Raw genomic sequence first — 27,884 nt, 5'->3', positions numbered from 1 at the left:
TATATGTATACATATATATACATACATATATATGTATGTATATATATACATACATATACATATATGTATGTATATTTGTATATATATATATATAAATATATATATACATACATATATATAATTATAATCAATATATCTAAAATCTAATATATATAGATTATAATTATTTAATATATAATAGCTTATTATAATAAATAAATAATTTAATATTACTAACACCTAACAATAATACCGTATTAATTATTCAGTTCATGTAAGTCACGTACTGGAGATAAATGTGAAAAGCTGAAGCCTAACTACTGACTGAGTCTTAGTGAGCCATCATCTGTCCTATTTGGAAAAGAATCATCAAATTAATATCAATCTTAGAATTTTTACCTTTATGTTTTCATCTTCAACAGTTTTTATTATAAGCCAGGACTGAGTGTCTTGCAGTTTTATGATTGTCACTTTAAGCTATCACCCAAACTATTTTAATGTGCATGTGACAGAGTTTATAAACTTCACAAACTGTCTCATGTAAATTAAAAATGTAACATATTGTATTTCCAAATTGTAATGTTTTACTATCTATATACTATTTATACTATATAGAACTATTTGAAAGTTGACAACAACCAGATTCATTTTATTGAGAAATTATTTGTCTTTAATAATCTTTGCATCAAAGTCAGAAATATTAGTTGTTACTTTCACTTATAAAGATAGGGCTTTGGCTCACCTGCATACACATGAGCTTCAACATGGATTACTTAAAGAAAAGAAGCATTTCTGTATATTTTAAATTGATGAAAGAAAAAATGCTCCGTCCTTCTCTCAATTACTCTCATCATTCATTCTTCGGTTAGCACTAGTAAGACAAATGCAATGCAAACTGAACTCCAAGAAAAACATTTAAAATTTCACAAACAACATGATTGAGTGCTAAAACAGTGATTAAGGAAATATACGGCATGCAAAAGTGAATTCAACAATCAAAAGTTAAAAGCAACAATGAACTCTAAACACAAGCATCTCAACAGAGAAAACAAATAACTGCCCGTCACTGTTCATATAAAGTCAAAGTGATGTCAGGAAAGGAGAGAAAATAACCTACACTAATCTTTCCCAACTGGCAGAACAAACTTGCATACATAAAACATAAGTTTGAGTAATAAAGTAAATTTTTCTTTTTCAAATGAACCCGATGTAAAACTACACAGCTGGATCGTCAAACTGAATTTGACGAGAGCGATGATCCATCACCATTTTCTTCATGTCCTGGTCTGCTCTGAGGAAGCTCATTTTAAGCTCATGTCCTGGGCCAGCCATCGGATCGTACTGGTGTCTGCAAAAGAGCGTACAGTTAACGATGAAAATACATGGCAATACAGCTGATGAGAGTTTGTGTTCAAGGGTGATTAAAAGAAGGGTTCATATTTGGGCTTTCAATTGATTAAAACAATTAATAGGGATTAATCGCACATTTTTATCTGGTCAAAATGTACCTTAAAAGGGAGATTTGTCAAGTATTTAATACTCTTATTAACATAGAAGTGGACAAATATGCTGCTTTATGCAAATGTATGTATATATTTATTATTGGAAATCAACTAACACAAAACAATGAAACATATCGTCCAGAAACCCTCACAGGTACTGCATTTAGCATAAAAGATATGCTCTAATCATAATATGGCAAACTCAAGCCCAACAGGCAACAACAGCTGTCAGTGTGTCAGTGTGCTGACTTGACTATGACTTGCCCCAAACTGCATGTGATTATTACCATGAAGTGGGCATGTCTGTAAAGGGGAGACTCGTGGGTACCCATAGAACTCATTTTCACCCCTTTGAAAATGTCCACGACAGTTTTACCTCGCCAAAATTTAGTGTGGAGCATTATTCAGCCTCCTTCTCTGTAGGTTAGTATGAAAGGGTTGGTCCCAATGGACTCCTTATCTTGGTTCAGTTGGTTTTCTAGTTTCATATTCCAGTATCTTCATTCTAGCTTTAAAACCCTCCAAAAGATCGATTACGTTAATGCAATAAAGAAATTAGTGGCGTTAAAACAAATTTGCATGAACGCATTAAATATGACAGCCCTAGTTTATATGTAAAATTGTGGTTTCTAAACAGGTATCAGTTATTATTTTGGTAACAAATTTTTAGTAAATGAACTCACTGCTTCAAGTGTTCCTCAATGGCCTTGCGTTCATACACGGTGCCATACACTGTTTTCACAGGATCAACAAACATCTTCTTGGTGAGTGGACAGATCAGATGTTGAGGTATGAACTGTGGCACAGGCTCCACCAATTCCTTAAATAAAAACAAAGAAAAGACACACTATAAAACAGTAATTTAATGTAAAACCTGCAAGACACATTTATATATGTAAGACCACAAATATGTATATACAGTATAGGTGCTCATTTACTTTCTCCATGTCATCCAGTGACTTTCCTGCAGTTTCCTCTGTATGTTTCTCGGCTTCTCGTTCATAGGTCTCACGGTTCGTCAGGAACTCTTCAGCCAAAATGCTTCCAAAGAAAAAAAATTAATATGTAAGTCAGATACATTATATCTTTCAATACGTTTGTCTGTTTGCTGCTTGTTCTACAGAGCTGAATCAATACCTCCCTTACACAATCTCACAAAAAAAAATTGCATTATAATGGCAGTATGATTACGAAGAGCTACTGCATTTCATTGTACTGGTGAGGCTGTTATTGTGTTTTTGAAACCCTTAACAGTTTGTCCTTGATTTCTATCAAGCCTGTAGAATGAAATAGGGCAGCAGCGGCGCCACTCATGAACATCAAAACCGTTTCATATGTCTGTCAGTTGTTTGTATCATGTTGAAAAAACGAACGCATAGTCCGAATGTCAGGAAGCGCACGGACACGCACATGATCGGCGTACTGTGGGATTGCTGTCACACTTTTAAATGGAGTTAAGGAACTGACAAAGTACATGGAATCGGATACAAGCACAGCAGTTTTAACAGCTTTTGATGTATTAATCAGGGAAAATACAAGCGCTGAGGTGCTTATATACATGGCCTTCAACACAGATTGCTTCCTGAACAGATTTCACGATCAGCAGATGGATTTATTAGTAGTTTAGTTTTTAAAAATCATGCTCAAATCACATATCTGTTATAAATACATCCTGTGGTTGGTTTGTTTGCTTTCACACCACAAACAAACTGCAGGACTCTGGTCCGCATCAGGGTTCGATTGACAGCTTTCACACCAGATAAAATGATCCGTACTAACCGGGCAAACGGACCTGAGTTTGTTTTAACTGAACCAAATGGGTTAGGTGTGAAAGCAGCCTTAGTTGAGGCTATTTTGACAACAACAAAAACAAAATCCCTCCTCTATACACTTTGGACTTTGGGTGTGAATTACTCAATAGGTCCCTCTTCCCTCTAAGTAATCAAATAATCAATGTCAAACATAATCATGAGTTCAGAGACGTTCTATTTCAAATTAATAGTAAAACAATGAAGCTAAGGATTTCCACTGTGCATAACATTTTGAATCAACAGAACAGTCTGAGTTTTGGAGTGGATGAAATACATCCTCAGCCTTAGGAACATCTCATGGTAAAAATTAACTTTGGTGACCAAAACAATGACTCATTTATGAAGGTGTATACATACAGTATATCTCTCTCACCTGTCCAGGGGATCATCAGGCTCAGGGATGATGAGCAGTCCATACACAGCTTCTAGGATCTCTCTCATGGAGATGTGGGCGTTGTAGTTGCGGTCAAATATGTTGTGGCAGATGCGGCCCACTGTTGACATTGCAGTGGTACACCTGTTATGTTAAGAAAACACGCACATTTCTAACCGATAACATTACTTTATTAGTGATGAACAATTGCAATGAGCAACTTTTTAGTAATTTGTATTTTGGCAGGATACTTGTGTGACAAAGCGGACGAGTGGAGGTTTCGCTGGGTAGTCGGGACCAAACTGGCAGTACAGCTCAAACACGCCTTTCTTATACGGTGTGTCAGGAGGGCCTTGCATGAGAATCCTCCAGAACGCTGAAAAGATTACAAAAAAGCTTCAACCTTGTCGCCATTGAAAAACTAAATTTATTTGCATGAATAAAAAAACAATGTACCTGAAAACAAGGTATACACAGTACTGGGTACTGTGCATCAATGCAATTTCTCATCGTGTACATCTATATAATAACAATATATGGCTAAAACTTCACCCCGTGCCAGTCATGTGAAATAAGAGAACATGCCACTTACTTAAGTCCGACTCTGATGGAAAGATTCTGAAGAAGGGATGTGGGTTACAATGCAGGCTCTTCAGCTCCTCCAGGATACGTTTGTCCTTCTCCAGATACTTCCCCTTCGTCTCCTGAATCTTCTTTTTCAGAGCACTATTTAGAAAGATCATCAATGCTTCAAATGTAATGCCAACACTTGAAGACAGTAAATATAATAAGTAAAAAATATGATTATTGCAGTTTGAAATCAGGTCTAAGAGACTATACCACTTCTCTTTTCACATTATAGATAATGTATTTCCTATCATCAGCATGTTTTACAGCCACCAGCTTGGCTGGAGTCTTTGTGTTGTTTACACTATTTTTTGTAAGTATTTTCAGAGTAATCAGTTCAATTTAAAAAAAGGATGCCTCTTTATGTGCGACACCTTCACTCTGTCAACTCGTTCTCTGTTCGACAACTCAGACAAAGTATAACATCAGGTAAAAAGCAGATGGATAATATAATAATCTTACTGGAGTAAGGGGTGGGCAATATATCGAATATACTCGATGTATTTCAGCTTGTTCTATGTGGGATGTAGTAAATGACGAAGATCGAGTATATTAATCGTCACGTAATTTCTTTAAGCCGCCGGCATGAGACTCGCTTTGGTGTTTTGCTTCACCTGCAGCTCTCTCGCTCTCTTTATACATCCATATCACAGACACACTCTCCTGGGCGAGTGTGTGGAGTATGAGCATGGATGTGCGTATGGGGCGTGTGATTTTGTGTCTGAAGGGAAGCAGGAAACGAGCCATGAAGCATGCTGAGGTCGGAAAAGGTGATGAAGATGTCAGCCTCCACTTCGGAAAAGACGGTCAAACTAGCCCCCGCGTTGTTTTGCGGTACAAGTATATAACCTACTAGGCATTACGGTAAGAGCGTCTAAGAACTGGCTTCAAATAAAATCGACCAAGAACAGACTTCAAAATGAAAGTGTTCTTCCGGTGAAAGGGAAAGCAATTTCACACAAATTCAATAAGTCAGTCTGTTAATAATATATAAAGAAATAAAACAAAATAAATAAATAAAATGAATGATACCGCCTGCAAACTGTATTTCAGAGAAAAAAAATTTAATTTCAATTCTGTGAATAATTAGTCAAAGAATACATTTCCAAAGACCAATCTGACAGTACACCACCTCGTGAGTGTTCAGATTAGTTTGCTAGAATGATCACGCTGGTATGATCATATGCATCAATGGGTTAAATCAAAGTTATTTTATTGTAGAGAAAATATGTAAATACCAAGATATATATTGTATATCGCAATATAGCCTAAAATTATCGAGATGTTATTTATAAGCCGTATCGCCCAGCCCTACTTACTTGACCAGGTTTATTATTAGCCTCTATGGAACTGTTGCTTCTATCACTCACCTCTCTGTCACTGTCACTTTGCTGTTGATCTGGCTTGGCAAGGATGTCTCTGGACATTCGTCATACCCAATAGTAGTGAAGAAGCTCAACAAGCTCTGCTGTAAAAGGAGAGGTACAAATGAATCACACACATCAAGACACCACATCAAAGTTTATGCCTGTGTAACAGTAATGCGCTTCAGTTTCATATCACTATCAACAGAACGAGGGAAAACAATCTACAATAACTAACCTGACTGATGGAAGACGGGTCAAGTTTTTCCTTGAGTTTCCTCTGCTCCAAAGACAGAACTGTCTCAATCTCAAAGAGCTTCAGACCCTCTTTGGTTGTCTGTGGTTTGAAACAGCAACCACCTGGAAGCAATGTGGATGTGAGGTTAACAAGTGTCTGAATAGAGATCTGTTTAGGGTACATATCAACATCCATCAAAACACATCTTTTGAGTTACAATACAGTTTCCTGCCTTACAATATGTTTACTAGAACAGTGTTTCCCAAACCTTTCCTTCCCAAATTTTCAATAGGCTTCATCTATAAATCGTGAGAAGAGCGAAAACGTTCCTGAGCATTGTTACTGCCATTTCTGCATCACCTTATATTACCCCCGTACTTTCCTCGCTCCATTGGCTTCAAGTTCGCTTTAAAATCATTTTTAAGCTCTTGATGTTTGTTTTTAACGCCATTTACGGCCTCGCCCCACCTTATTTGTCCGAGATTTTAACTCTCCGCGAGCATAACGGGGCTTAGCGGTCATCGGGTCAACTTTTTTTTAGAAGTCCCAAGGAAGAGGTATAAGATGTGGGGTGATCGTGCTTTTGCTGACGCTGCTCCTTAACTATGGAACAAGTTACCCCCTGATATACGCACTGTCACTGACCTAGTACTTTTTAAATCTAAACGCAAAACTTTTTTTATTTAGATTGGCTTTTAATACCCAGTAACCCGGTGACATTTTTCCTGTGCTTTTTATGTACCTTTTTATGATTTTATGATACGTTGTGTTTTCATTCCTGTTATTTCTTGATGTTAATGTAAAGCACTTTGGGTACCTTTTGGTTATTGTAAAGGGCTACACAAATACATTTTGATTGATTGATGAATCTTGAATAGGTAAACCTGCTATTTCGATGAGATTTACGTTTGATAAATCACAACTTTGCTTTATGCACGTGCTATTGAAAACATATGCACATGTTAAGTACTTAAATGAGACCAAATAAACGCATTTAGGCGGAGTTAACATGCTTGTTTTTTTCCTCCCATCAGTAAAACAAACAGCGGGTACGCAACCTTTCATATTAGAGTCAATAATATAATAGGCTACAATTATTAGAACAATATAAATCTCCCAGTCTTTGGGAATGACTGTACTAAAACACTGAAAGCTAATTGTGACTTTGTAAAACACAGATGCCTAAATAAGCTAAATGTGCTCTCAACAAGCCGTGTAGAGACAACACGGCTTGTGGCATAAAGGTCCACCCAGATCTTTCTCTTAGCTTAGGACTTTTAGCCAGAAAACACAATTTAGAGTGACTCCTGGTGTTAGGCTAAAACATCATACCAACAATTGATGTATGCTTGAGCTGTCTGGTGTCAAATACTTTGAACCTTGTCATGAAAATGCAATAATGTTAAGGGGAAATAACAGTCAACAACATTAAAGATGAGATGTCTTGGATTTGCAGAATGTTTGATGGCATATACTCTATATTGCATTATTTTTACACTTGTTTGATGCAGGATTTAATAAGTACATCAGAGGGGATTCAATTTAGGAAGTGGCCTTTCAAAGATACCATACCTGTTGCATTGCTGATTCCATGCAGCATATTGTTCTCCACATTTCCAAGAAGGATTGAGTCCACAATGATGTCAGATTTCAGCAGTTTGGCTGTAACAGCGTCTGGCTCCATGGAGGATCTATGGAAAGAATTGAGATCATCATAATCTGTAGTTAACATTTTGAAGTCTTTGTTACTCCTAACATTTTCTTACTGCTCACAGTAAGATGTTCAATATATGTACGAACACGTGAAGTATAAAAGGTACCATAACTGATCAGAACAGAGGAAGAAATGTACCCCAAATCATTTCCATCAGTGAGACACACGATGCGAAGTCTGCAATCTGGGAACGTCGTCTTGAGCTTTTCCAACTCAGACGCCCCAAGTTCCAGGGCGTCGTAGAGCTGAGTACGTCCACTTGCCTCGATGTTGCGTACGTGTTCCTACAATGTGAAAAAGGGTATATTACTGCATTACATCCAGACGTAAATTGTAATAAAATTACGACAGATCTGATACACTGACTTTACCTTGAAATTTTCCAGATTTTCTGTAAATGTGTGGAGAATTTTCACCTGGGAGTCGAAACTCACGAGACCGATGACATGATAAAAATCATAAGCCATGGTTCTTGTTGCAAAGTTGTCAAAGAGCTCTTTCACAACATTGATCCTCTTTATTTCTGCACTTGCATAGCACGCCCCGTTCATGGAGGAGCTTGTGTCTATCAGCACCTAATGAAAAATCAAGTCAAGCATAATCAAACTGTAAGTGAGTCCTGTGTTCCCAAGCCAGTCCCACATTCCTCAAAAGAAATGATCAAACAAGAGACAAAGACTTACCAGTATGGCTTCTTTTGGAGTCCTGGTTGTGACAAATGTTCGGTCATCTCTATGGTCACCAGTCCTGTGTGAAGTGTCAAAAACGCAACTGTCCACAAAATGCTGTAGTGACTTTTACAGAGTATACAGTATATAAAAGAAAATACATCAGCAGCAACAGTGTGGCTCTGGCCATTAGTGTACTGCACATATCTCGATTCATACAGTTTACTGCTGCTATATCTGTTTTCACTATTTTGTGTGCTACTGTGTTAAACAACAAGGGTTGATTGGCACTTTGTCGTCCCTATTTGTGCAGGCAAAATACAAATTGCTGTAGAAACTAGAAAAAATCTACAGGATGTGTAAAGCGTATACAGAAACGATAGAGGAGGCCCACACAGGCCGCAGTTACAGTACATCCTTTATTTCATTAAACATGTAAAAAATACATTAAAAAGTTAACTTTAAAAAGTACAAATCATGTAACGCATTGCGAGAGAGTTTGAGTTTTTATTCACCAAAATATAATTAACCTAACTTTTATATTGTAATTTATTGATCATCTCTATTGGTTGTTTATATAGATGTCATGCAGTCCACATTTCTTTTTGTTTAGCCTGAAAAAGTTCATTTTGAAATACAAAAATGTGATAAAAAAACAACCTGAAATATACTCTTTGTTTTTATGAAAGAAGCAGACAACATTTCAAAAATAATGCTGAGTTTAACAATATGTTATTTTACAAATGTATGATTGTAGTATGTTACCTGTATTTATTGATTTTTTTAATTTTTATTTAATGTCATATTTATTTATATAATATTGAACGATTTGGGTCTGGAAGTTAAAATGCAGGAGCGCGGTGATCACAGGCACCCAGAGTAAAAAAAAAAACAATAATTCATGTTCCCAATTCCTCCATAGACAGGAATTTAAAAGAAAACATATTTCTTCACAGCATAACGGAAACATAATGTAGATACTGCAAGGTACTTACCTGGCTGCCAACACATCCAAATCCACTGCTTTGTCTTTGCCATCCAAACAATCGTGCACTTGGATCATACCAGGAGTTCCTTTTTCTTTACGCAAACATATGCCAATGTTGTCTGACAAAGAGAAAAAAATAAACATTAAGTGAAACAATGTACAACACAAAGCTTCCCACAAACATGGTACTAAATATCAGAGGCAATGAGGAAACCAATGGGAAGCTCCTTTCAGATGAGTTTAGAATGTAGTGCATAATATTATTGTTTTTTTCTGCAGGAACTTTAATCTATAAGTAATGCAACATATTTTATAAGTTAATCTTTTGTACGTAAAAGTAAACACAGCAATAACATGTACCTACCAATGTAGCGTACATCTCGAGGGCAGTACTCGTTCAATACAGTCCAATACAAATTTGTACATACTGACTGATTCGTCGTCTTTGTCTTTATACAAAATGAGACTCAAAAGTGCTTTGATGTCAAAAAGATTCTGTATTGAATAATTTTGATTTTATGTTCAACCTTATTTGCCATCATCTATAGCAGCCTAACTTGTAAAAAATATGATGTGATTAGGCATATAAAAGATATGCATGTTATTTGATATTTTATTTTGCATCATTTTTATATATTTTTATATATATATATATAATTTCTCTTTTAGGTGATTTTTTTTTTTTTTATAGATAAGCCTGTAGTGGTTTCCTTCCTCATCTGCAGATGTATTTCATTTCTATTTACTTTTTCTCTGTCTGACCTTTCAGTGAATCTTACCCTTTAAAGGTCTCATATTATGCTCATTTCCAGGTTCATAGATGTATTTTAATGTTGTACTAGAACATGTTTACATGCTGTAATGTTAAAAAAAAACGTTATTCTTCTCATACTGTCTGCCTCAGTCTGCCTGCATAGAGCCTTTTTCAGCCTCTGTCTGAAAACCCCTGATTCAGAGCCTGTCTCCTCCCAGTCTGCTCTGATTGGTCAGCGTTTCCTACTGTCCACTGTCAATCAAACGCCCTCAACACAGCGCCACTTTCTCCCCCTCCGTGCAGCTCCCCCTGCGCTACACGAAGAGAAGCAGCAAGAAGAGTTTATAAACTACTTAAAAGTTTATAAACCAGAAACTTCACCCAGCGCACGTTACCGGAGGAATCTGATCAGAAATCGGCGAGAAATGAACAACATCTGTGGTCCAGATTCCAGGTTTTCGCCGGTAAATAATACTATTTATAGCTCTGTTAGTTAGCTCAGTGTTTACCTCATGCATCAACTCTGTAAACCGTAAACATACACTCTGTTTTACGTTTGTCTTTACAGATCCATCTGTGAGAAATGACCGACAGAATCATCCCAGAGGAGAAGAAAACATTTGCTGTGAGCAGATGGGAGATACAGAGCTAACATGCTATGAGACGGTGTGTAAACACAGCGAACATCAGGGTGGAAAATAGAAGACGTTAAACAGTAGTCAGTTCATTATTTCTGGTAAAAGACACCTGATAAACATAGTAAAGTAATCAGAGTGCTGGTATATTATTTACTGTAGAAGCTGTCTCTGTGTTTCCATGACTACGGACCGGTTGACGTTACACTCACCGGAGCTTACCGGAGCTGAAAGACTTTATCGTGTACCATGTCAACATAACTGAAGGTGGAATTAAAAATGCTGTGTATAATTAATATTGTCATCTGTCTACTCAAATAAAGTTTGACTGTGAAACAGAAATGTGTTGTGTTGCTTACAGTCACTATTTACTACCTGTACTCTTCTACATGCATGACATCAAATTAATATTTCATATCACCTGTTTAAACAGTGTAATTACATAAAGCCTTTGTGAAGAACATGTTATATTTATCTCAGATGATGGGAGTTTCTGCTGGTTCTTGAAGACTAATAGAAGTAAAAGCAGACTTTGCTTTCAGAAATTATTTAAAGGATTACCTTCACTCAGTAGAACAAGGCGTGCCTCACACTGTCCCAGCTCCTTCAAATGTAGAGGTGGGGTCACATTGAGGCAATGAGTGTAGGGAGATTTTAATTCTTCCATCATACTTCCAAAGGTCTTCTCCATGTTTATCTGAAAGCTGCCATTTAATTGTACAGGTTACAGAAAAACAAGGCTCTAGTCTAAATCCAAGAGAAAAAAGCATCTCATTGAAGTACTTTTAAGAAAAGTAAAACTTTGATGATACATACTTTTGACCAGTCGTCTTATCTTGGTCAATCCAAAGAGGATAAGTTTTGACGGATGGAGGCAAACTGAGCAAGATTTTTTCAATGTCATTGGCTCGCTGTACTGACGTCTCTCGCAAAACCTCTTCAGTGCAATTTGGAATTCTCTCTCCATCTAAACCAAAAGAAGAGAAAATCAGGTGAAACTGATAGTATATTCATTAATATATCAAATACAGTTCTGAAAGAAAAATGTGCTCAAGAGTTTGTATAATTATTAGGGCTGTCAAAGTTGACGCGATAATAATACGTTAACGCAAATTTGTTTTAACGCCACTAATGTCTTAAACGCATTAATGCAACTTGCGATTTTTAGGTTGCAGCAGGTTCATTTTAAAGCTAGAGTGACGATACTGGCAAGAAAACCTAAGGAATCCATTGGTACCAACCATGTCATACTAGCTTGTTGCGAAGGAGGTTAAATAACACTCCAAAGGCTAAATTTTGGCGAGGAAAAACTGTCATGGCCATTTTCAAAGGGGTCCCTTGACCTCTGACCTTAACATATGTGGATGAAAATGTGTTCTACGGGTACCCACGAGTCTCCCCTTTACAGACATGCCCACTTTATGATAATCACATGACGTTTCGGGCAAGTCATAAGCTGCATCTCATTTCCTGATTTTTTGTCTCCTTGCTCCTCGCTCCTCGCTCCTCCGGCTGTGACCTGGAAATCGATCCCAGCGCTCCATCTTGAAGGATGTCCCAATTTCTGAAATGCATCTCAAGGAGCGATGAGCGAGGATCGAGGAGGCTTGCCAGAGGAACCATGAGCGAGGATACACCGGTGTATATACCAGTGTATCCTCCAGGGTATCCTCCACAAAAGTTTTTTACCGACCCGACACGCCCCCTTATTGGTTATCATTTATTGATTGGACGCTGCGCCGATCAGACTGATCTGATACATGTCAACATCACTGGAGTTTTATACCGGAGTGAAGACAGATCACAGATTAAAAGTTTTATAGTTTAGTTGTCTTCTGATTCACCGTCTAGTTAAAATCTGTGTTAATTGTCGGTGTCAACAACAGACGAACCATGTTGATGGTAAAGTGTTCTCTGCTTCACACACCGCGGCTGAAGGAGTCTGACACTGAAAGAGCTTTATGTGACCTGACAACGAACAGACATTAACCAACTTTGTTCAATTATTAGAAAGATTTTTCTTTTGATCATCTGTTATTTCCCCCCGTTAACTTTTAAGGATACTATTAAAGTCAGAGAGAGAAGGAGGGTCTGTCTTTTACACCTTTTACATCATTTATAATAATTTTTCATTCAGCCACTAGTGAGGCTGATAATTCCTGAACGTCGGGTTTGATACGAGTTACATCATTTCAATTTTCCCTTAAACATTCAACCAAATAAATCATCTCTAGTGTCAGAATATCAATAAATGCAGACGCTAATAATAAATAAATTATATAAAGTTATTGTGCATTATGCCGGAAATGGTTCCTGGTCCTCTAAGCAGGACTCAGTCCACAGTAGAAATACAGACTGCAGCTGTTATTCATATACAGGTGTTTGTTAAACAGGTAACAGGCTACAGAGAGAAAACACTGCTGCTCTGCCACTGATAATAACTGTGTGTCTTTATTAGTATTAGTAGAGTTCAGACATAAACAGCTGTTAAAGTAAACTGACAGCTGATCCAACTGTGGTCAGCTGCTGTCATCAGAAACATACGTTGCTTCACGTGACGATTCAGAGGAAAGGACATCTCATGTCTCTAAAAACATATTTCCTCTCTTCCTCTCTCCTCGTGTCTTTTCCTCGCCTCCTCCGCTCGCATCTCCCGTGGGCGGGACTAAGACGCAAGGAGAGGAGTCGAGGAGAGGAATCAAGCCGTATAAATTCAGAAATGGGAAAGGCCTAGTGACAGCTGTTGTTGCCTGTTGGGCTTGAGTTTGCCATGTTATGATTTGAGCATATTTCTTATGCTAAATGCAGTACCTGTGAGGGTTTCCGGACAATATTACAATAAACAATACAATAAAAACAATATGTCATTGTTTTGTGTTGTTAATTGATTTCCAATAATGAATATACAAATACGTTTGCATAAAGCAAGCATATTCGCCCACTCACATGTTGATAAGAGTATTAAATACTTGACAAATCTCCCTTTAAGGTACATTTTGAAAAGATAAAAAATGTGCGATTAATCGCAAGTAATTATTTGAATCGATTGAAAGCCCTAATAATTACTAATGCGGTTTCCATACAGTTGGGACACCCATGCCATGCAAAAAATAATGAGGTTTTATGTTTCATGAAAACTACAGTAAGGCCCTGTTCAGACTTGGCATTAAAGCAGAAGTCGGCGATATTGGAGCAAATATGATTAAAAAAAGTTATTTTTATAAAACGGTCGCTATACTGTGACAGTAGTACATGAAACAGGTAACCTGAAAAAAATCATGATCCTCTGTGTCCTCTGGTGCTCCTAACGGCATCTGCAAGATTTCACAGACCGGAGGAAAACAACCAATCAGAGCTGATCTGGGATCTGCTGTCCATCTGCTGTCTATGAGAGCCGGCTTTCAATCACTCGCAAACTCCAACCAAATGGTCAAATTAGGCAATGCTGATCGAATATGAATCAATATTCTGTAACTGTAATGCCTATTTCTCGCCTCAAATGTTTTCAGAATCATCGTGTAGTGTACTGTTTAGCTGTAAAATGAGAAAGTTTGTGAACCGGCAGCCATGTTGAGAACAGGTTGAGATGGCTTGAAGGAACGCCAAGTACCGGTCACATGACCGGAGCACAGCCAGTAGGAACGCTCTCTCTGAAATGACCTGTGATTGGTCAAAGTCTTCCGTCACGGGCTAGATTTTTTAAAGCCTGAAAACAGAGCCATGAGGAGGTGCAGAAGTCTAGTTATTGCTCAGAACACTTGAATTACAATATGCTGAAAGGTTATTATGGAATGTTTGCCCAATGATGCCAAAAATATACTGCCTACTGCCACTTTAAGATGCGTCCTGAGTGATCGGATCACAAGTGGACAGCTTTAAATATGTACGTCTGTTCACACCTGGCATTATAATGTGTCTCCACATGTATCGTGAGTGACCACTTGTGATCGTATCTCACTTCTCCGCTCTATATACCAATAAACACGTAGTAAACACATGGCCAATACAGCAGACGTTGTGACGCAATATTACATGAATGTCAGTAGTAATATCCTACATAGTCGTGAATTCGGGTACATTTTATTAACATCAAAATATAAGGTCATTGTACCGGCGGTCCACAGGGACCTCCATACCGTCGGCACCGCTGTCTTTACTAGGCAACAGCGGTGTACACAGCTTCAGAGAGCCTGGGATGAGAGAGAGCGAGCGGAAGAGCGGGTGACATCTCCGACAGTATGATAATAATGCACTTTGCGTGCCTGGTCTGATAGTCTGTAGATTATTTAGCCTATAGATAAGATATATTTTAATAAAATACAGTTGTACCGACAGAATACAGTAGAGCACAGAAGCCGTTTGCATTACATCCTGCTAACGGCTTTTTCTAATTGACCTCTGCTTCCTTTCAGACATCTTCTATTATGCGTCTCTTCTACACATTTTTAGGTATGAAAAGTTTTATGACTTGTAAATGTTTTAGGGCGCTTCCACAAGCCATAGTCCATTTGGTTACAAATTAACTCGTCTCCAGAGCTGCCACTTCTATGGAGGGAATCGCAGACTTTGAAGTTGTTTCTCTTTGACTCTGCACTCATCTGTGTTTACGAATCCCTTATCCTTCATCTAAGATTACTTTATAAACATCATTATTTTTGTGGACTTTAACATACTCTGTATGTTCTCTTTGGCCCAGATGTCAAGCAAAACAAATGTCCGCACAGGCAGCCTGCATTTTGGTTTGGATTATGTTCCCACTGTAATCAAACCACACTAGGGTTCGCTTGGAAGCGGTTTGAGACCACATCTCACAAGCGGTCTCGGACCACTTGTTTTGGTCCACACCAGAGTACAATTACTGCATTCACAACTGCCCAAACGAACCACACCAGAGGTTGAACCGCACCAGAGTTAGATTAAAAAAGACTAGGGATGCTAATTTTGAAAAATAGTCTTAACTGATAACCGACCCTCGTTAACCGATTATTAACCGTTAACTGATTATTAACCGTTAACCGACAAGATTTGTGCCTCGCATGCTGCGTGCCAGCTGCAGTGTAGGAGCACAACGGTCAACTGAGTACCCAGTTCACCCGTCCAGAAGCGTTAACTTAGCAGCCACGGTGTTGCGTGTAGTGTCGCAGACATGCAGCAACTGTCCCAGTGAAAGTCTCCACCGCACATTTAGTTTAGTTTAGCAGGTTGTCAGCTATGTGTCTGCCTGGCGTAATGATACTTCGTCTGCCCAACGTAACTTTGACGAGTGTCCGACAGACCGTGCTTGTGAGGTTGTTGGTTGCGTTATAGCTGTGAACATAGGTGTAGCAGTGTGTGTACAGTTTATTTGTCGGTGAATAAATGCTATGAAACTACAACTCAGCTCCGCTCAACTGAGCTGAGAGACCAGAGACAACTTCCTGTATCTTGAAACTCCGGCTCCGCTTCTTAAGGTGGGCTGTTAAGGTGGACCAGCTTTTCTCCTTAAAGTGACAAGCCGCTCAGACGAGCCACCCAGCTTTTATATTAATTGTTTATATTTTTTTAACCGATAGCGTTAATCGGTTGAAATGCTTAATGTTGGTTAGCGATTAAATGGTTAATCATTAATATCCCTAAAACAGACTAAATGTTGGCTTGTGAAAGTGCACTTAGTTTTACCTTTGATTTTCTGGCGAACGTATGCTCGTTCAAAAGCTCCAGGTACTCCAGGTACTCTGACTGGTTCAGAGAAGCGGCTGCCATCTTCAGACGTAAGAGTGATTGGTGCGTAGTTCTCATGATCTGCTGCTAGTTTCTGTCAAAATAAGGCAAAGCGATCGTTACCTAAGTGGTCAAACATCAAATAGGAATTTTACTTTAATGCATTCATAAATACATTCAAGCCATGTACAACCTATTCGCTCAAATGAATGGCAACTTCTAGCCACATAAAACAGCAGTTAGGGATTTCAGTCTAAAATTACTGGTTTTACCCGTCACAAGCTGTATCAGTCAAACCTAAGTATCTTCATACCTTTGCTTCTGATAGGAGATGTGCCCAGCAGTACAGTGAATTCTCAAACACATCCAGGTCCTCAATGAGTTTTCCCCCCTGTTGTGTTCCACGTTGAGGCAAAAGCTCTCTGAAGAGTATGTACAAGCCTTCAACGACTGCAATCTACAACAAAAGAACAAGTGTGTAGAAATGGGTACTGGTGAAAAAGCACACGTCACTGTGTAAAGGTTCAGTTCAACCAAATTACAGGAAAACATCTTCCCGAAACAACGCAGATCATTTGAATAAATCGTGCTGAGATATCTGCTGCTGTGACCAATACAATGATGGTGAATGGGCTTTTTTTCTTTTTGTAGCACAGGAATTCTGCACAAAATTAAAATGTTTTCACAGCACTAGTAGCCTAATATAATGTGTGAATTGTCGAAATGTAATGCGGCATTAGAAACACCCACTTGAATAAAATGCAATGGATATTTAAGGCAGAATTATATCATCTTATGTTGTTTACCTTCTGATTCCTGGTTAGCGGTTCATTCCTGCAGAGTAACTGATGCAAACTTTGGGCGAGAGGGTTGCATCCAGTCAGTTTTCGTATGTAGGAAATCAGTTCCTGTGTTGTATAATGCTCTTTCTAGAAGAAAAAAATTAATGAAATGTATTTCAAAGCAGGATTAATCTCACATGGGAAGGAAGGGTAAAAGGACAATGTAGCAACGTTATTGCTAGATTTGCCATCTTTTCAGATTTACTGTTTTCAAAAAACAAGTGTCTGCAGCCATGCTAGTGCTGCTTTCTGTACCAAATTTCATTGAAATCCATCCAATAGTTGTTGAGATGTTTCAGTCTGGACCAAAGTGGTGGACCGACTGACCATCCAACATTGCCATCCCTATAGTCACGCTGCTAGCATGGCTGAAAACATAGTGACACAATGACTGAGTAAATATTAGCTGCTTTCCATGGAGGAGTCTTCAACAGTGCATTGAGTGTCTCTAGTCTCTGCACAATGTTATATAATGGAATACAGATGATAAAGCGCGGGGTAAAACTTACAACAGCATAAAGTGAAGACAAGAACACACTGATTCCTTTCTGGGTTTGTTGCACTGAAGGCACAAAATCATTAATGAAGAAAGTCTCATCGTGTGAAGTCTCGTCAGAAAATGTGGACAAAGAGAAGTTAACCATCGACCCTTTAGAGATCCCACAGCTTTGCAGTGTGTCACCACCACAATGTTGACCTCTGTAAATATAATAAAGCACAGGAGAGAACAGAAGCACTGTATGAGAAAAGAAATCCGACTGTTGACAGAGGGTCACAAGACATAAGATCTGTGCTTGGTGTGGTAATTCTGAGTTACTTGTAATAAAGGATGTGTGCTGGGATTCCACTTTCATTCGCCAGCTTGATTCTCAGACTGGTTATGGTGTCACTTGACAAGTTCACCGTCACCTCAAAGTCTCCCTGTATGAAATAAGTAAATAAAGATTATGATAAAGAACAGATTAATTTGAAATAAATACTATGTATGTGTTTATATCGTATGTTAAAGGTAAATATGCCAGAATGAATTAACAAACAATGTATAGACTGATATGAAAATAATCCATCTCAATCATCACTTCTGCCTCACTAGAAGTGTGCGGCAGTGTCTGTTTCTGTAGAGACCCTGCAGCCCTCTGCCTGTATTTTCTCTTTTCTTCTTATTTTGCTTTACTTGGGACGCTGCTGGGCTTCAGCCAACAGCCTTTGGGCCCCATGTCGGGGTGTAACCCCCAGCCAATAACAGCGTGCAGGGTGTGCAACCTGTTCAGCTGGTCAATACCCCCCCTTTGTCATGCTTGGCTTCTAATACCGACTCACAAGTCCCCCTTTACTTTGTTAGATACAAAGCGTCCGTATTTCACGGATTGGGGGCGGGTTGTGTTATGTGCATGTGTTCCAGTGATCCCCCTGCTTCTTTCTGTGCTGTGAGTGCAGCTATGACTGGTGTGTGTCTGTAGCTTAAGTAGAGCAGCACTGACAGGAAGCCTGCATTCATTCAAAATCCGGCAATTTGGCACCTTCCCGCAGGATTATGCGGCGTTGTGCGGAGTTAATTGTGTGTTTTAGAACATAACCGCCAGGAAACAATCAGAAAATAACATTTTATATCTCCGATTTGCTGCTTTGTTCTCACTAGTGGCACTCTCTTCAGTTACTCTATAGCTCTCTCGACCATCGCTGCTCTCTCTCTCTCTCCCTCCCTCCCTCTCTGCTTGTCGAGCCGAGGAGGAGGGGAAAACTTTGAATGCTGTGTGTTTACAAACAACAACCGACAACCGATACAGATTAAACCTTTAAAAAAACACACTGCCATTCCCAAAGTGGTTAATGAACAATAGATGATGCTACCTTAGAGCTCTGAGCACTGCCTACAGCAGCTGGGCTAGAAAGATGAAATCTAAATGTATTTATTGAATTTAAATTTGAAAATGCACATAAAGTAGTTTCTGACCGTTTACATCTGTTTGAACCAATTTGATTTCTAAAAAGTTACAATCATCAAATGTAACAAACACAATTTGGAAACTCCTTGATTACAAAAAGTATTAATGATGATGTGTGATTAAAATGGAGATATCATCCCAAGAATGTATATAGTCAGTGAATTTTGTTTTTTAACACAGGGCCATAAATCAAACATAAACAAGATTGGAAAATAATATCCATATACTGTTATCAGTTAATATCGTCATTAGTTGCATCATGACCAATATACTGTAGTTAAGACACACCTTGAGCATGATGTGGCATCGAACCACATTGCCTCCGTAGGTTTCACCAAACTCTCGCTTTGGTATTTGAGGAGCCTGTTTCAGGTTTTCCTTTGGTGTGAAAATGGCATAAATCACAGCTCCATTTTTAATATGTCTGTCCTTCAAAGACCCTGTATGAGGAGACAACATTTTAAGTGAACTTATTTAAAAAACATCCATTTACACATCCACAGCAAAATTAAAATTGATTTGAAGTCGTGTTTCTGGCCACCTGATGAATGCCAGTCAAATATTCACTCCTTTTAGTTCTGTTTTTGATATCTGTATCTTTAAAATCTAAATGTCCCACTATGTTCGTTGGGGTGAGCTGGTAGTGTACAGCTGTTTTTTACAGCTTTTCCTCTGAAAACAGCTGCATGCTTGAACCACAACAGTAAAGACGAGGGCTGTAAAACCAAAACAAAGAGCTGGATCCTGGTTCAAGGTTATGGATGCTTCAGTACCTATGCAGTCATTGTCATTGTTTACAACCACAGTGAAATGAAACTAACAGACAAAATCGTAGCAAAATAAACTTTAACATCTGGAAACCTTCACCGTAAAATGTGTTCAGGTCTACTCACATGTGTTGAAGAAGGGATCATCTGTCAAGGGCATCCCATCGAGTGTGTAGAGACAGACTCCTTTGGAATTACCAACACTTTCAAGATGGCCGATCCTCAACATCAAATCCTCAACTGTGTTTATCGCTGGATCCAAATCTGTAAGTTTAAAACAACCATTGTGTTAAGTTGGATGTCGATGTCTGCACAATGATCACTCACACAATCACATTTTATTTCCAACTAGGGCTGTCAAAGTTACCGCGATAACGCTTTAACGCAAATTCATTTTAACGCCACTAACTTCTTTAACACATTAACGCAAATTGCGAATTTTAGGTTGTAGCGGTCTCAGTTTTAGAGCTAGAGTGAAAATATTGTTATCACATGAAACTACAAACCTAAAAAATCCATTGGTCCCAACCATGTCATACTCCCTTTACAACCAAGGAGGTTAAATAATGCTCCAAACTTGCACTAAATTCTGGCAAGGAAAAACTGGCATGGCCATTTTCAAAGGGGTCCCTTGACCTCTGACCTCAAGATATGTGAATGAAAATGGGTTCTATGGGTACCCACAAGGCTCCCATTTACAGACATGCCCACTTTATGATAATAACATGCAGTTTGGGGCAAGTCATAGTCAAGTCAGCACACTGACACACTGACAGCTGTTGTTGCCTGTTGGGCTGCAGTTTGCCTTGTTATGAGTTGAGCATATTTTTTATGCTAAATGCAGTACCTGTGAGGGTTTCTGGACAATAGTTGTAATTGTTTTGTGTATAGTAAATAATAAATTTGCCCACTCCCACATTGATATGAGTATTAAATACTCGACAAATCTCCCCTTTAAGGTGCATTTTGAACAGATAAAACATGTGCAATTCATTTGCGATTAATCGTGATTAATCATGAACAATCATGCGATCAATCGGGATTCAATATTTTAATTGATTGACAGCCCTATTTCTAACACAACACAGCCCAGCTGTGTGATCAACAAGTCAATGGCTATTCATCTAATGATCAGACATGGATTATAAAAAGATATGTTCCTCTTACCGTTAATATGTTTTGGTTGAGGACATTTGGGGTAAGTGTACTGCAGACAGAACGACTCCAGTGACTTTTGCACAGGCATCACAGTTTGAACTTGAAGCTCCGCAGTTCTGGGTCCTTGAATGAAGTTTTTCATCGCTGAAAATCGGTTCTTCTCCACCTGACTTAAACCTGTAAAAATGTAAGCGCAAAAATAGTATTTAATTAATTTGTTACATACATTTTTATAATTAAGTGGACATTTAACTCAAAATGACTTGTTTTGATCATTTTTAAGTTATTCATTGTCATGTGTGATGGCACTGAACACAATGTTTCATTGTACATAGGTAATGCATATATTAGAAACACTTGTTAGTCTGCTACCTTATAAAACTATGACACATATACCCTACAAAACTACCATACAGTTGAATCAACACATCTAACAGTGTCAACAATTAAAATTTATAATAGATAAAATGTTTTACAAAAGGTATTTATTATAGTGTTGTATTAGATTGTATTGCTATGTACATTATATATATTTTTCCGGTCACCCAGTGCAATGAGCCTTAAATGAAATTGCAAATACATTACAATTCAAGCTAAAGAAGATCCCACTAGATATAGGTTTAATTGTTTTCCACTGAGTGGCAGTCAAGCATATCTTTGGTTTCAAGTTGAGGTTCATCTCACCCATGTCGTTCAGATCTTCATCTGTTACGCTGTCCACGAAATCTCTTTCATCCTCTACGCCAAACTGGACAAACTGGTCGTAGAGAGATTCCAGTCTGAACTGCTCAAGTATGTTGAACATTGCATCCATCTAAACAAATACATCAAGATACTTAATTTACAGGGATTTAACGAATACGAAAATATTATACTCAAGTAAATATAGGGTTACTTTAAAGAACTTTTACTCAAGTAAATGTACTTGTGTAAAAATGTACTCAGGTAAAACTCAAAGTAGGTCAGTTAAAATGTACTCTTGAGTAAAAGTTACTATGTTATATTTCAAAAACAGACACAAGTGGAACCAACATTACACCACAGAGGCCTGATGTCAACACCAACATTACATTCAGGCTATGCAACCTCCTTCCTCTATATAGCCCATCGACAGTACATACACAGTCTATGATATAGCCTTAGTACAATTAACATTAACCAGAAAAGAGGACAAAAAATCAATTAAACATAAATGACCAACACTAAATAAAAAGAGCTATGGACATAGAATCAACAGCACAATAAAACACCACCAAGGCAGAAAACAGATGTATAATACAACAATATAAACTCCACAGTGAACAATAAGTCAGTTTGTTGTAACTACACCAACAAGCTACTCTTAACTACAGCCATGCAAGCAGGGATTTGAGCTATATGCTATATAACTTAACTCGAAAGGTTAAGCACACAGGGGAAAGGTTTGGTAGAATTACTTAACAATGTAGCAACTTTATTGCTAACTTTTCAGATCAATTAATTACTTTTTTTCAGGCAGGAAACAGGACTAACTTAATCAGCCATGCTAGCAGGGCTTTGAACTAAATGCTGATGCCAGCATGCCAACCATAGTACAGGGGTCAGCAACCTTTACTATCAAAAGAGCCATTTTTGGCAAAGGAAAAGGGAGCCGCAAAACATTAGAGCATTGTGATGAAGGTAACACAGTTTATAGTCCAAGTATATAGTATATAAGTCTAATGCAGTGAGGGCCAAAGTGCAAATGTACTACAGAGTATTAGGGCCACATTGAGGGAAAAAACATCTGAGATTTCCAGAATAAAGTCATAATATTACAAGAATAAAATTATAACCTTACGGAAAAAAAAAAGAAAATAACACGTAAAATTACTACTTTATAATATTATGACTTTATTCTCATAATATTACTTTTTTTCTCATAAACCTATGACTTTATTCTTGTAATATTATGACTTTACTCTTGTAATATTACGACTTTTATTCTCGTAAACCTATGACTTTTATTCTCAAAATCTCTGATTTTTTTTTATTTTCCTCAATGTGGGCCTAATACCCCGTCGTGCCATAGACCTACAACAATGATAAATATAAATGAAAATGTCAATAAAAAGTTATTCATTTCCATTTTTATAAATCCACAGGGAGCCACTGGAGAGGAGCTGAAGAGCCGCAGGTTGCAGACCCCTGATATAGATATAAAACAGCTGTTAAAACTATATTATATCTATGATGCTAACCACCTTCACGATGACAATATTGACATGCTGATGATGGTGCAAGATTAAAAAAATAAAAAATAACCAAAGTTATTATAATTCATCATGAAAGGGACATGAATGTGTAAACTAGCTCAAATTCATGGCATTCATTCCACTCACTCACTTTCTCCTGCTGAGCTCAAAGTTTTCTTTTATTTACATTTTGAGCTGTAACACTCGCCGACCCTGCAAATGTAGTCACAACTCTACCAGAGACTAAGTGAAAAACAGCAGAAAGTCCTCACATACCTCTCTGACGGTCGACACTCCTCAGTGAAGGCAGAAATCAACCTGGAGGAAAGCCATGTGCATTTCAGCATCTAGCAATTAGCCACACCGTGCATGCACCTGTAAGAACACCCAGCATGCACCTGTTCCTTTGGGTTGGTCCATTACGTCATTACGTTTAATTAAGGTAGATGCAACATGTTTTAACTAGGCGCAGGTATGCAAACCGTACCACATAATTACATTGTTTTCCATTTATATGCATTTACCTCACTACTCAGCCAGTGAAGGTACACATTATAGGCTATATGTCACCTTTCTTCATTCTACTTTAAGGCTATTAAGACTGTTTCTTTCATGTGACTTTTGTTTTTTGAGACTTTTGTGAGAATCTTGAGAGAAAATAAAACCTATTTTTACTCAAAAAAGTTCCAATAGCCAAAAACAACTTTGTTATAGTAACAAAAGTAAATGTAGTTCGTTACTTCCACGACACTTAAGCACTCACACCATTTTCTTGAATACTTAAATTTGGAAAGTTAAAAACTATAGGCTACAACATAACAAATAATAGAAAAAACATCAAGATGTTACCTTGTCTTGGAGAAAAACAGCCGCCTGCAGGCACCTCAGTATTTGGAGAAAACACAGATTGTGTTGCGCCAAAAAGTACGATCTAGTAGTTGAATCTAATCCATTAGTAAATGAAAATGAAGAGAACAATCTTACCTTTTCATGTATCAAAGATCATGTGACATGGTTGTTATCAGTTTCTATTTACTGGAGGAGGGTGTGACTTGGAGAAAACAAAATTACTGAAATACATCAACATCAAATATCTGTTGGTTGCTTGGCCATATTTGTCCCCTATAAGACGTTAGAGTGAATGTTGTTGAACCCTGGGCTGGGTTTTTACTTCCTTTATCATTAACAGGCTTAATGTAAACTCACTACATGCTATGTATTGCTATTTTCAGAGTATTTAGCTTACTCAAAACTGTCACGATTTGACAAGTGGTGCATGATGATGTTGTTACAACAATTTTATGAAAATACTGCAAATCATTTAGATTTGTGGCCTGCAAATCCACATGTAAACACACCACAAATACCTGTATATTAACGGAAAGAGAGAAGAGCCTTAAGGAATTGCATAAAAATCCTAATCAATGTTATGTCATAATCCACCAGTAAACTCCTATGTGTGTGTTAAATCTGAAGCTTGATTACAGCCAATAATATAATATGAAACAGCCTAAGCTCTGCTCCCTCCAGTATATTTTTCTGTCAGAAAAAATAAATCCCAGGACCTCAGACTTTAGACAGGTGTTCAAACAAAGAAAGCCATACAGGAAAATAGTTTTCCCATTATATAAGTTAAATAAATACTCTGTATAACATGAAAAATTACACTAAATGTCGTGTATTTGTCATGTTATTATTGCTTAAGACCAGTAATTGACATGGCTATACACTGCCCTCCCGCGGTGACCACGAGCAACTACACCTCTGTATGCGTTGAAATAATAATATATACTGTATACTGTTATCAATACTGATTTTATTCTTTAGATATATCAATAAGGTATCTATATGTTCATAATAGTATCTGTATTTCTATAGTGAGCGTGAATGGTTGTCTGTCTCTATGTGTCAGCCCTGCGATGGACTGGCGACCTGTCCAGGGTGTACCCTGCCTTCGCCCAATGTCGGCTGGGATCGGCTCCAGCCCCCCCGCGACCCCTAACGGGATAAGCGGTTGCAGATGGATGGATTTCTATAGTATACTTTGTTATAAAGCAATATAAAGCTCTGCATTATATATAATGTGCTAAGAAAGTGTACATCCAGCTGTTGGACCATCCTATTGGAGCAACTAGCAATTATTATTATTATGTACATTGTGCTGTACTGTTTCACCACTGACCTGAGGTTTCTGTTGAAGATCTTGAAGGCTCTGTCATGCAGGACTCCCAAATGGTGTTTGTTTAATAATATTTAAATGTATTGTGCCACATTTTAGGTAATTATCTCTCTGGTTTGGTTTTACTTCCATGATATTCCAACACTTTCAGTAACATAGGCCTTTTCTTTTAACAACAGACATTTTGACTTATCACAGTAGGTGAAGCACAGGTGTTACTAAGAACATTAACGAAGCAGCTGAATGGAGTTGACCCATCATAAATGTTATTATTTATACCTGTAAGAATCACAGAGATACACTGTCATTTTCTAATGATTAGTTAAAACACCCCTGAGTAGTTAAAACACATTTACTTTGTGTGTGAGTGTTATTGGTGTGTTTCATGAAAGCAGGGCTGCAGAGGCTGCACCTGTCTTAACACACATTTTTCAATCAAATATTTAAACAGTGCAAAATTACAAGCACTCACATTCCTTGTCTGTAGATAACTGAGTTCAAATTCATTTTAATTCTTGCTTTATGGAAATTAAACCCTGCAAGGACCAGACACCGCTGTGAAATGATTCCAGAGTAAAACAATTTATGCAACTGTCAAGTAGTTATGCTCCCAAATATAATACAGTAGTGAGTGTGTGATGTTTCCAGAGGGTACAGTATGTTCAATAGTTTGCAATCTCATAAAAGATAATACCAGACATCCCTTGCATTTTTCCTGCAACAGACTCAGACTATCTTCCTGTTTCAGGCCCAGCTATCTGGTCTGTGGCCCGACTTCAAGTTGACACCCTTGAAGGAGGGACTGGCTGGTAAAACTTGCTGATGAACTCCAGCTCGGTCTGTGTCTCTTGGACTCCTTTCAGCTGACTTGTGGTGCCCTGAAGCGGTCTTTTGGGGGAAGTAAAGAATTGTCCATTTATCCGTATAGGCTCTGGATGTGTGCATGCGGCTACACGGCTTTGCTGTTGGGTGACGTCCTTCCCAAGATGACCATTTTCATTTCTATTAACTTCAACGTTGCTCTTCCTACTTCCTGTTTTTGCAGGAGAGCTCCCAGTCTCAGACTTAAATCTCTCAGAAGAACTCTTCCTTGTGCCATGATCTGTTGTTGACACTAAACTACCTCCGCAGGTACTATTCTGTTGCCCATTTTGTATCTTTGATTTCCGCGTCGTTGACACAGAAGGGTCAGTACTATTGCTGCTGTAACTGCCTGCATCCTCACAGCGACGGGATGAGGGGATAGTATTGATGTTTCTTGACCTCCAGTCAGGGCTGCTTTTTCTCTCCGTCTCTGACAAATCACACTTTCTGCTCGGGCTATGAATACTGCGATGGGATGACAGACTGGTTTCGTGGATGGGTGAGTTTCTTGGAGTTTCTATTTGAAAACTAAGACTAGAAGTCGGGGTCCTACAGTGGAGACCGGCACTATCTTGCTCTGGAGAAAGACTGCAGTGGGTTTTAACCATCATCTCGTCACTGTCAGACCCTGGTAGTGAAGCGGTGAATTGGCGGCTCACATGCCCAGACGTGGTGATCCTGTTGCAGATAGGTATCTTTGTTTTACGAGCTCCAGTGGAGGCTGATGTGCTTCCATGCTGTCCATGAGTCCTAGACAGTGAAGAATTATTAATTAGTTTAAGTGATGCAGAGGTCTTGCTAGGAGGAGCGCCCGGCGGTGGCCTGGGTTTAGGAAGGCTCAGAGGAGGAGGTGGATGTGGTCTTAGGGCTGAAGGAGTGCTTAAAGCTCGCAAGCTCTGAGTCTCATCAGTAACGCTTTGTCCTGCTGACAGTCTGGAGGAAAGGAAACAGAAAGAGAATCAGATCGAGAGACATTTTCTTGCATGAAGACAACGAAAAGAAGAATATTTAGTTTGTTTTTCTTAGTTTTGATAAGGAAAAATGCCAAAACATTTGTTCTGATTTGTTAAAATTCTTGAAATCTGGTACTACAGACATACTTTGGGCAAGTATATAAAAGTACAACTTTACAATTTTTAGATCATACTTTTATTAATAGTCAAAATCAGAAAAAACAATAACATTGTGTTCATTCATGCTTTATGAATGTTATGAAATTTTACACTACATATGTGTGCATATCTTTGATATTCAACTTGTTATGAGTTCATAGATACCAAATACTTGATTGTGCTCCTTGTGGTTTCTGAGATAGAGCCATTTTATAATCATACTATATCTAGTATCTAGGGCACATGGGACTACTGTTTTTATTTTAAATATAATGAAGCAAAAACAGTAGTCCCATGTACCCAAATACTAGATATAGAACGATAAGAAAAAACTCACTTTTCAGCCTTTTCAGACATTATTTAAATATACATTTTAAATATACTTTTTATTTTATTTGTATTTCTTTTTCTTTTTTTTAAATTCAAGAAAATGATCAAATATTACTTGAT

General features: G+C 38.0%; 1 protein-coding gene across 1 annotated transcript; it reads right to left on the bottom strand.

Moving 5' to 3' along the window:
• Positions 1–626: 626 nt before the first annotated feature.
• Positions 627–24,243, bottom strand: LOC141777423 (uncharacterized). Its single transcript, XM_074651652.1, has 26 exons — positions 24,129–24,243; positions 23,556–23,597; positions 21,751–21,880; positions 21,076–21,243; positions 20,035–20,172; positions 19,430–19,581; positions 18,013–18,116; positions 17,705–17,894; positions 17,160–17,282; positions 16,667–16,810; positions 16,312–16,447; positions 11,470–11,620; positions 11,215–11,357; positions 9,272–9,383; positions 8,292–8,355; positions 7,980–8,183; positions 7,747–7,892; positions 7,467–7,585; positions 5,895–6,016; positions 5,663–5,760; positions 4,258–4,391; positions 3,917–4,041; positions 3,666–3,809; positions 2,420–2,522; positions 2,165–2,301; positions 627–1,327 (listed from the first exon to the last, which is right to left on the bottom strand). The coding sequence occupies exons 3-23, from the start codon at positions 21,878–21,880 to the stop codon at positions 3,759–3,761; spliced, it is 2,754 nt and encodes a 917-aa protein (XP_074507753.1). The 5' UTR covers positions 23,556–23,597; positions 24,129–24,243; the 3' UTR covers positions 627–1,327; positions 2,165–2,301; positions 2,420–2,522; positions 3,666–3,758.
• Between the last annotated feature and the right edge of the window lie 3,641 nt (positions 24,244–27,884).

This window comes from Sebastes fasciatus, chromosome 11 (assembly GCF_043250625.1).
Source record: "Sebastes fasciatus isolate fSebFas1 chromosome 11, fSebFas1.pri, whole genome shotgun sequence".
Lineage (NCBI taxonomy): Eukaryota > Metazoa > Chordata > Actinopteri > Perciformes > Sebastidae > Sebastes > Sebastes fasciatus.
Note: the sequence above shows the minus strand (reverse complement) of the source record. Positions and strands in the feature narration are given on the sequence as shown.

Bases quoted from the DNA above. Each gene is read 5' to 3' on its own strand.
- LOC141777423 (XM_074651652.1), bottom strand. From the start codon at position 21,880: ATGGATGCAATGTTCAACATACTTGAGCAGTTCAGACTGGAATCTCTC. The intron at 4,392-5,662 runs GTGAGTGATAGA...CTTTCTAAATAG, and splicing joins AAAGTGACAGTGACAGAGAG to TGCTCTGAAAAAGAAGATTC. The intron at 4,042-4,257 runs GTAAGTGGCATG...TAATCTTTTCAG, and splicing joins TCCATCAGAGTCGGACTTAA to CGTTCTGGAGGATTCTCATG.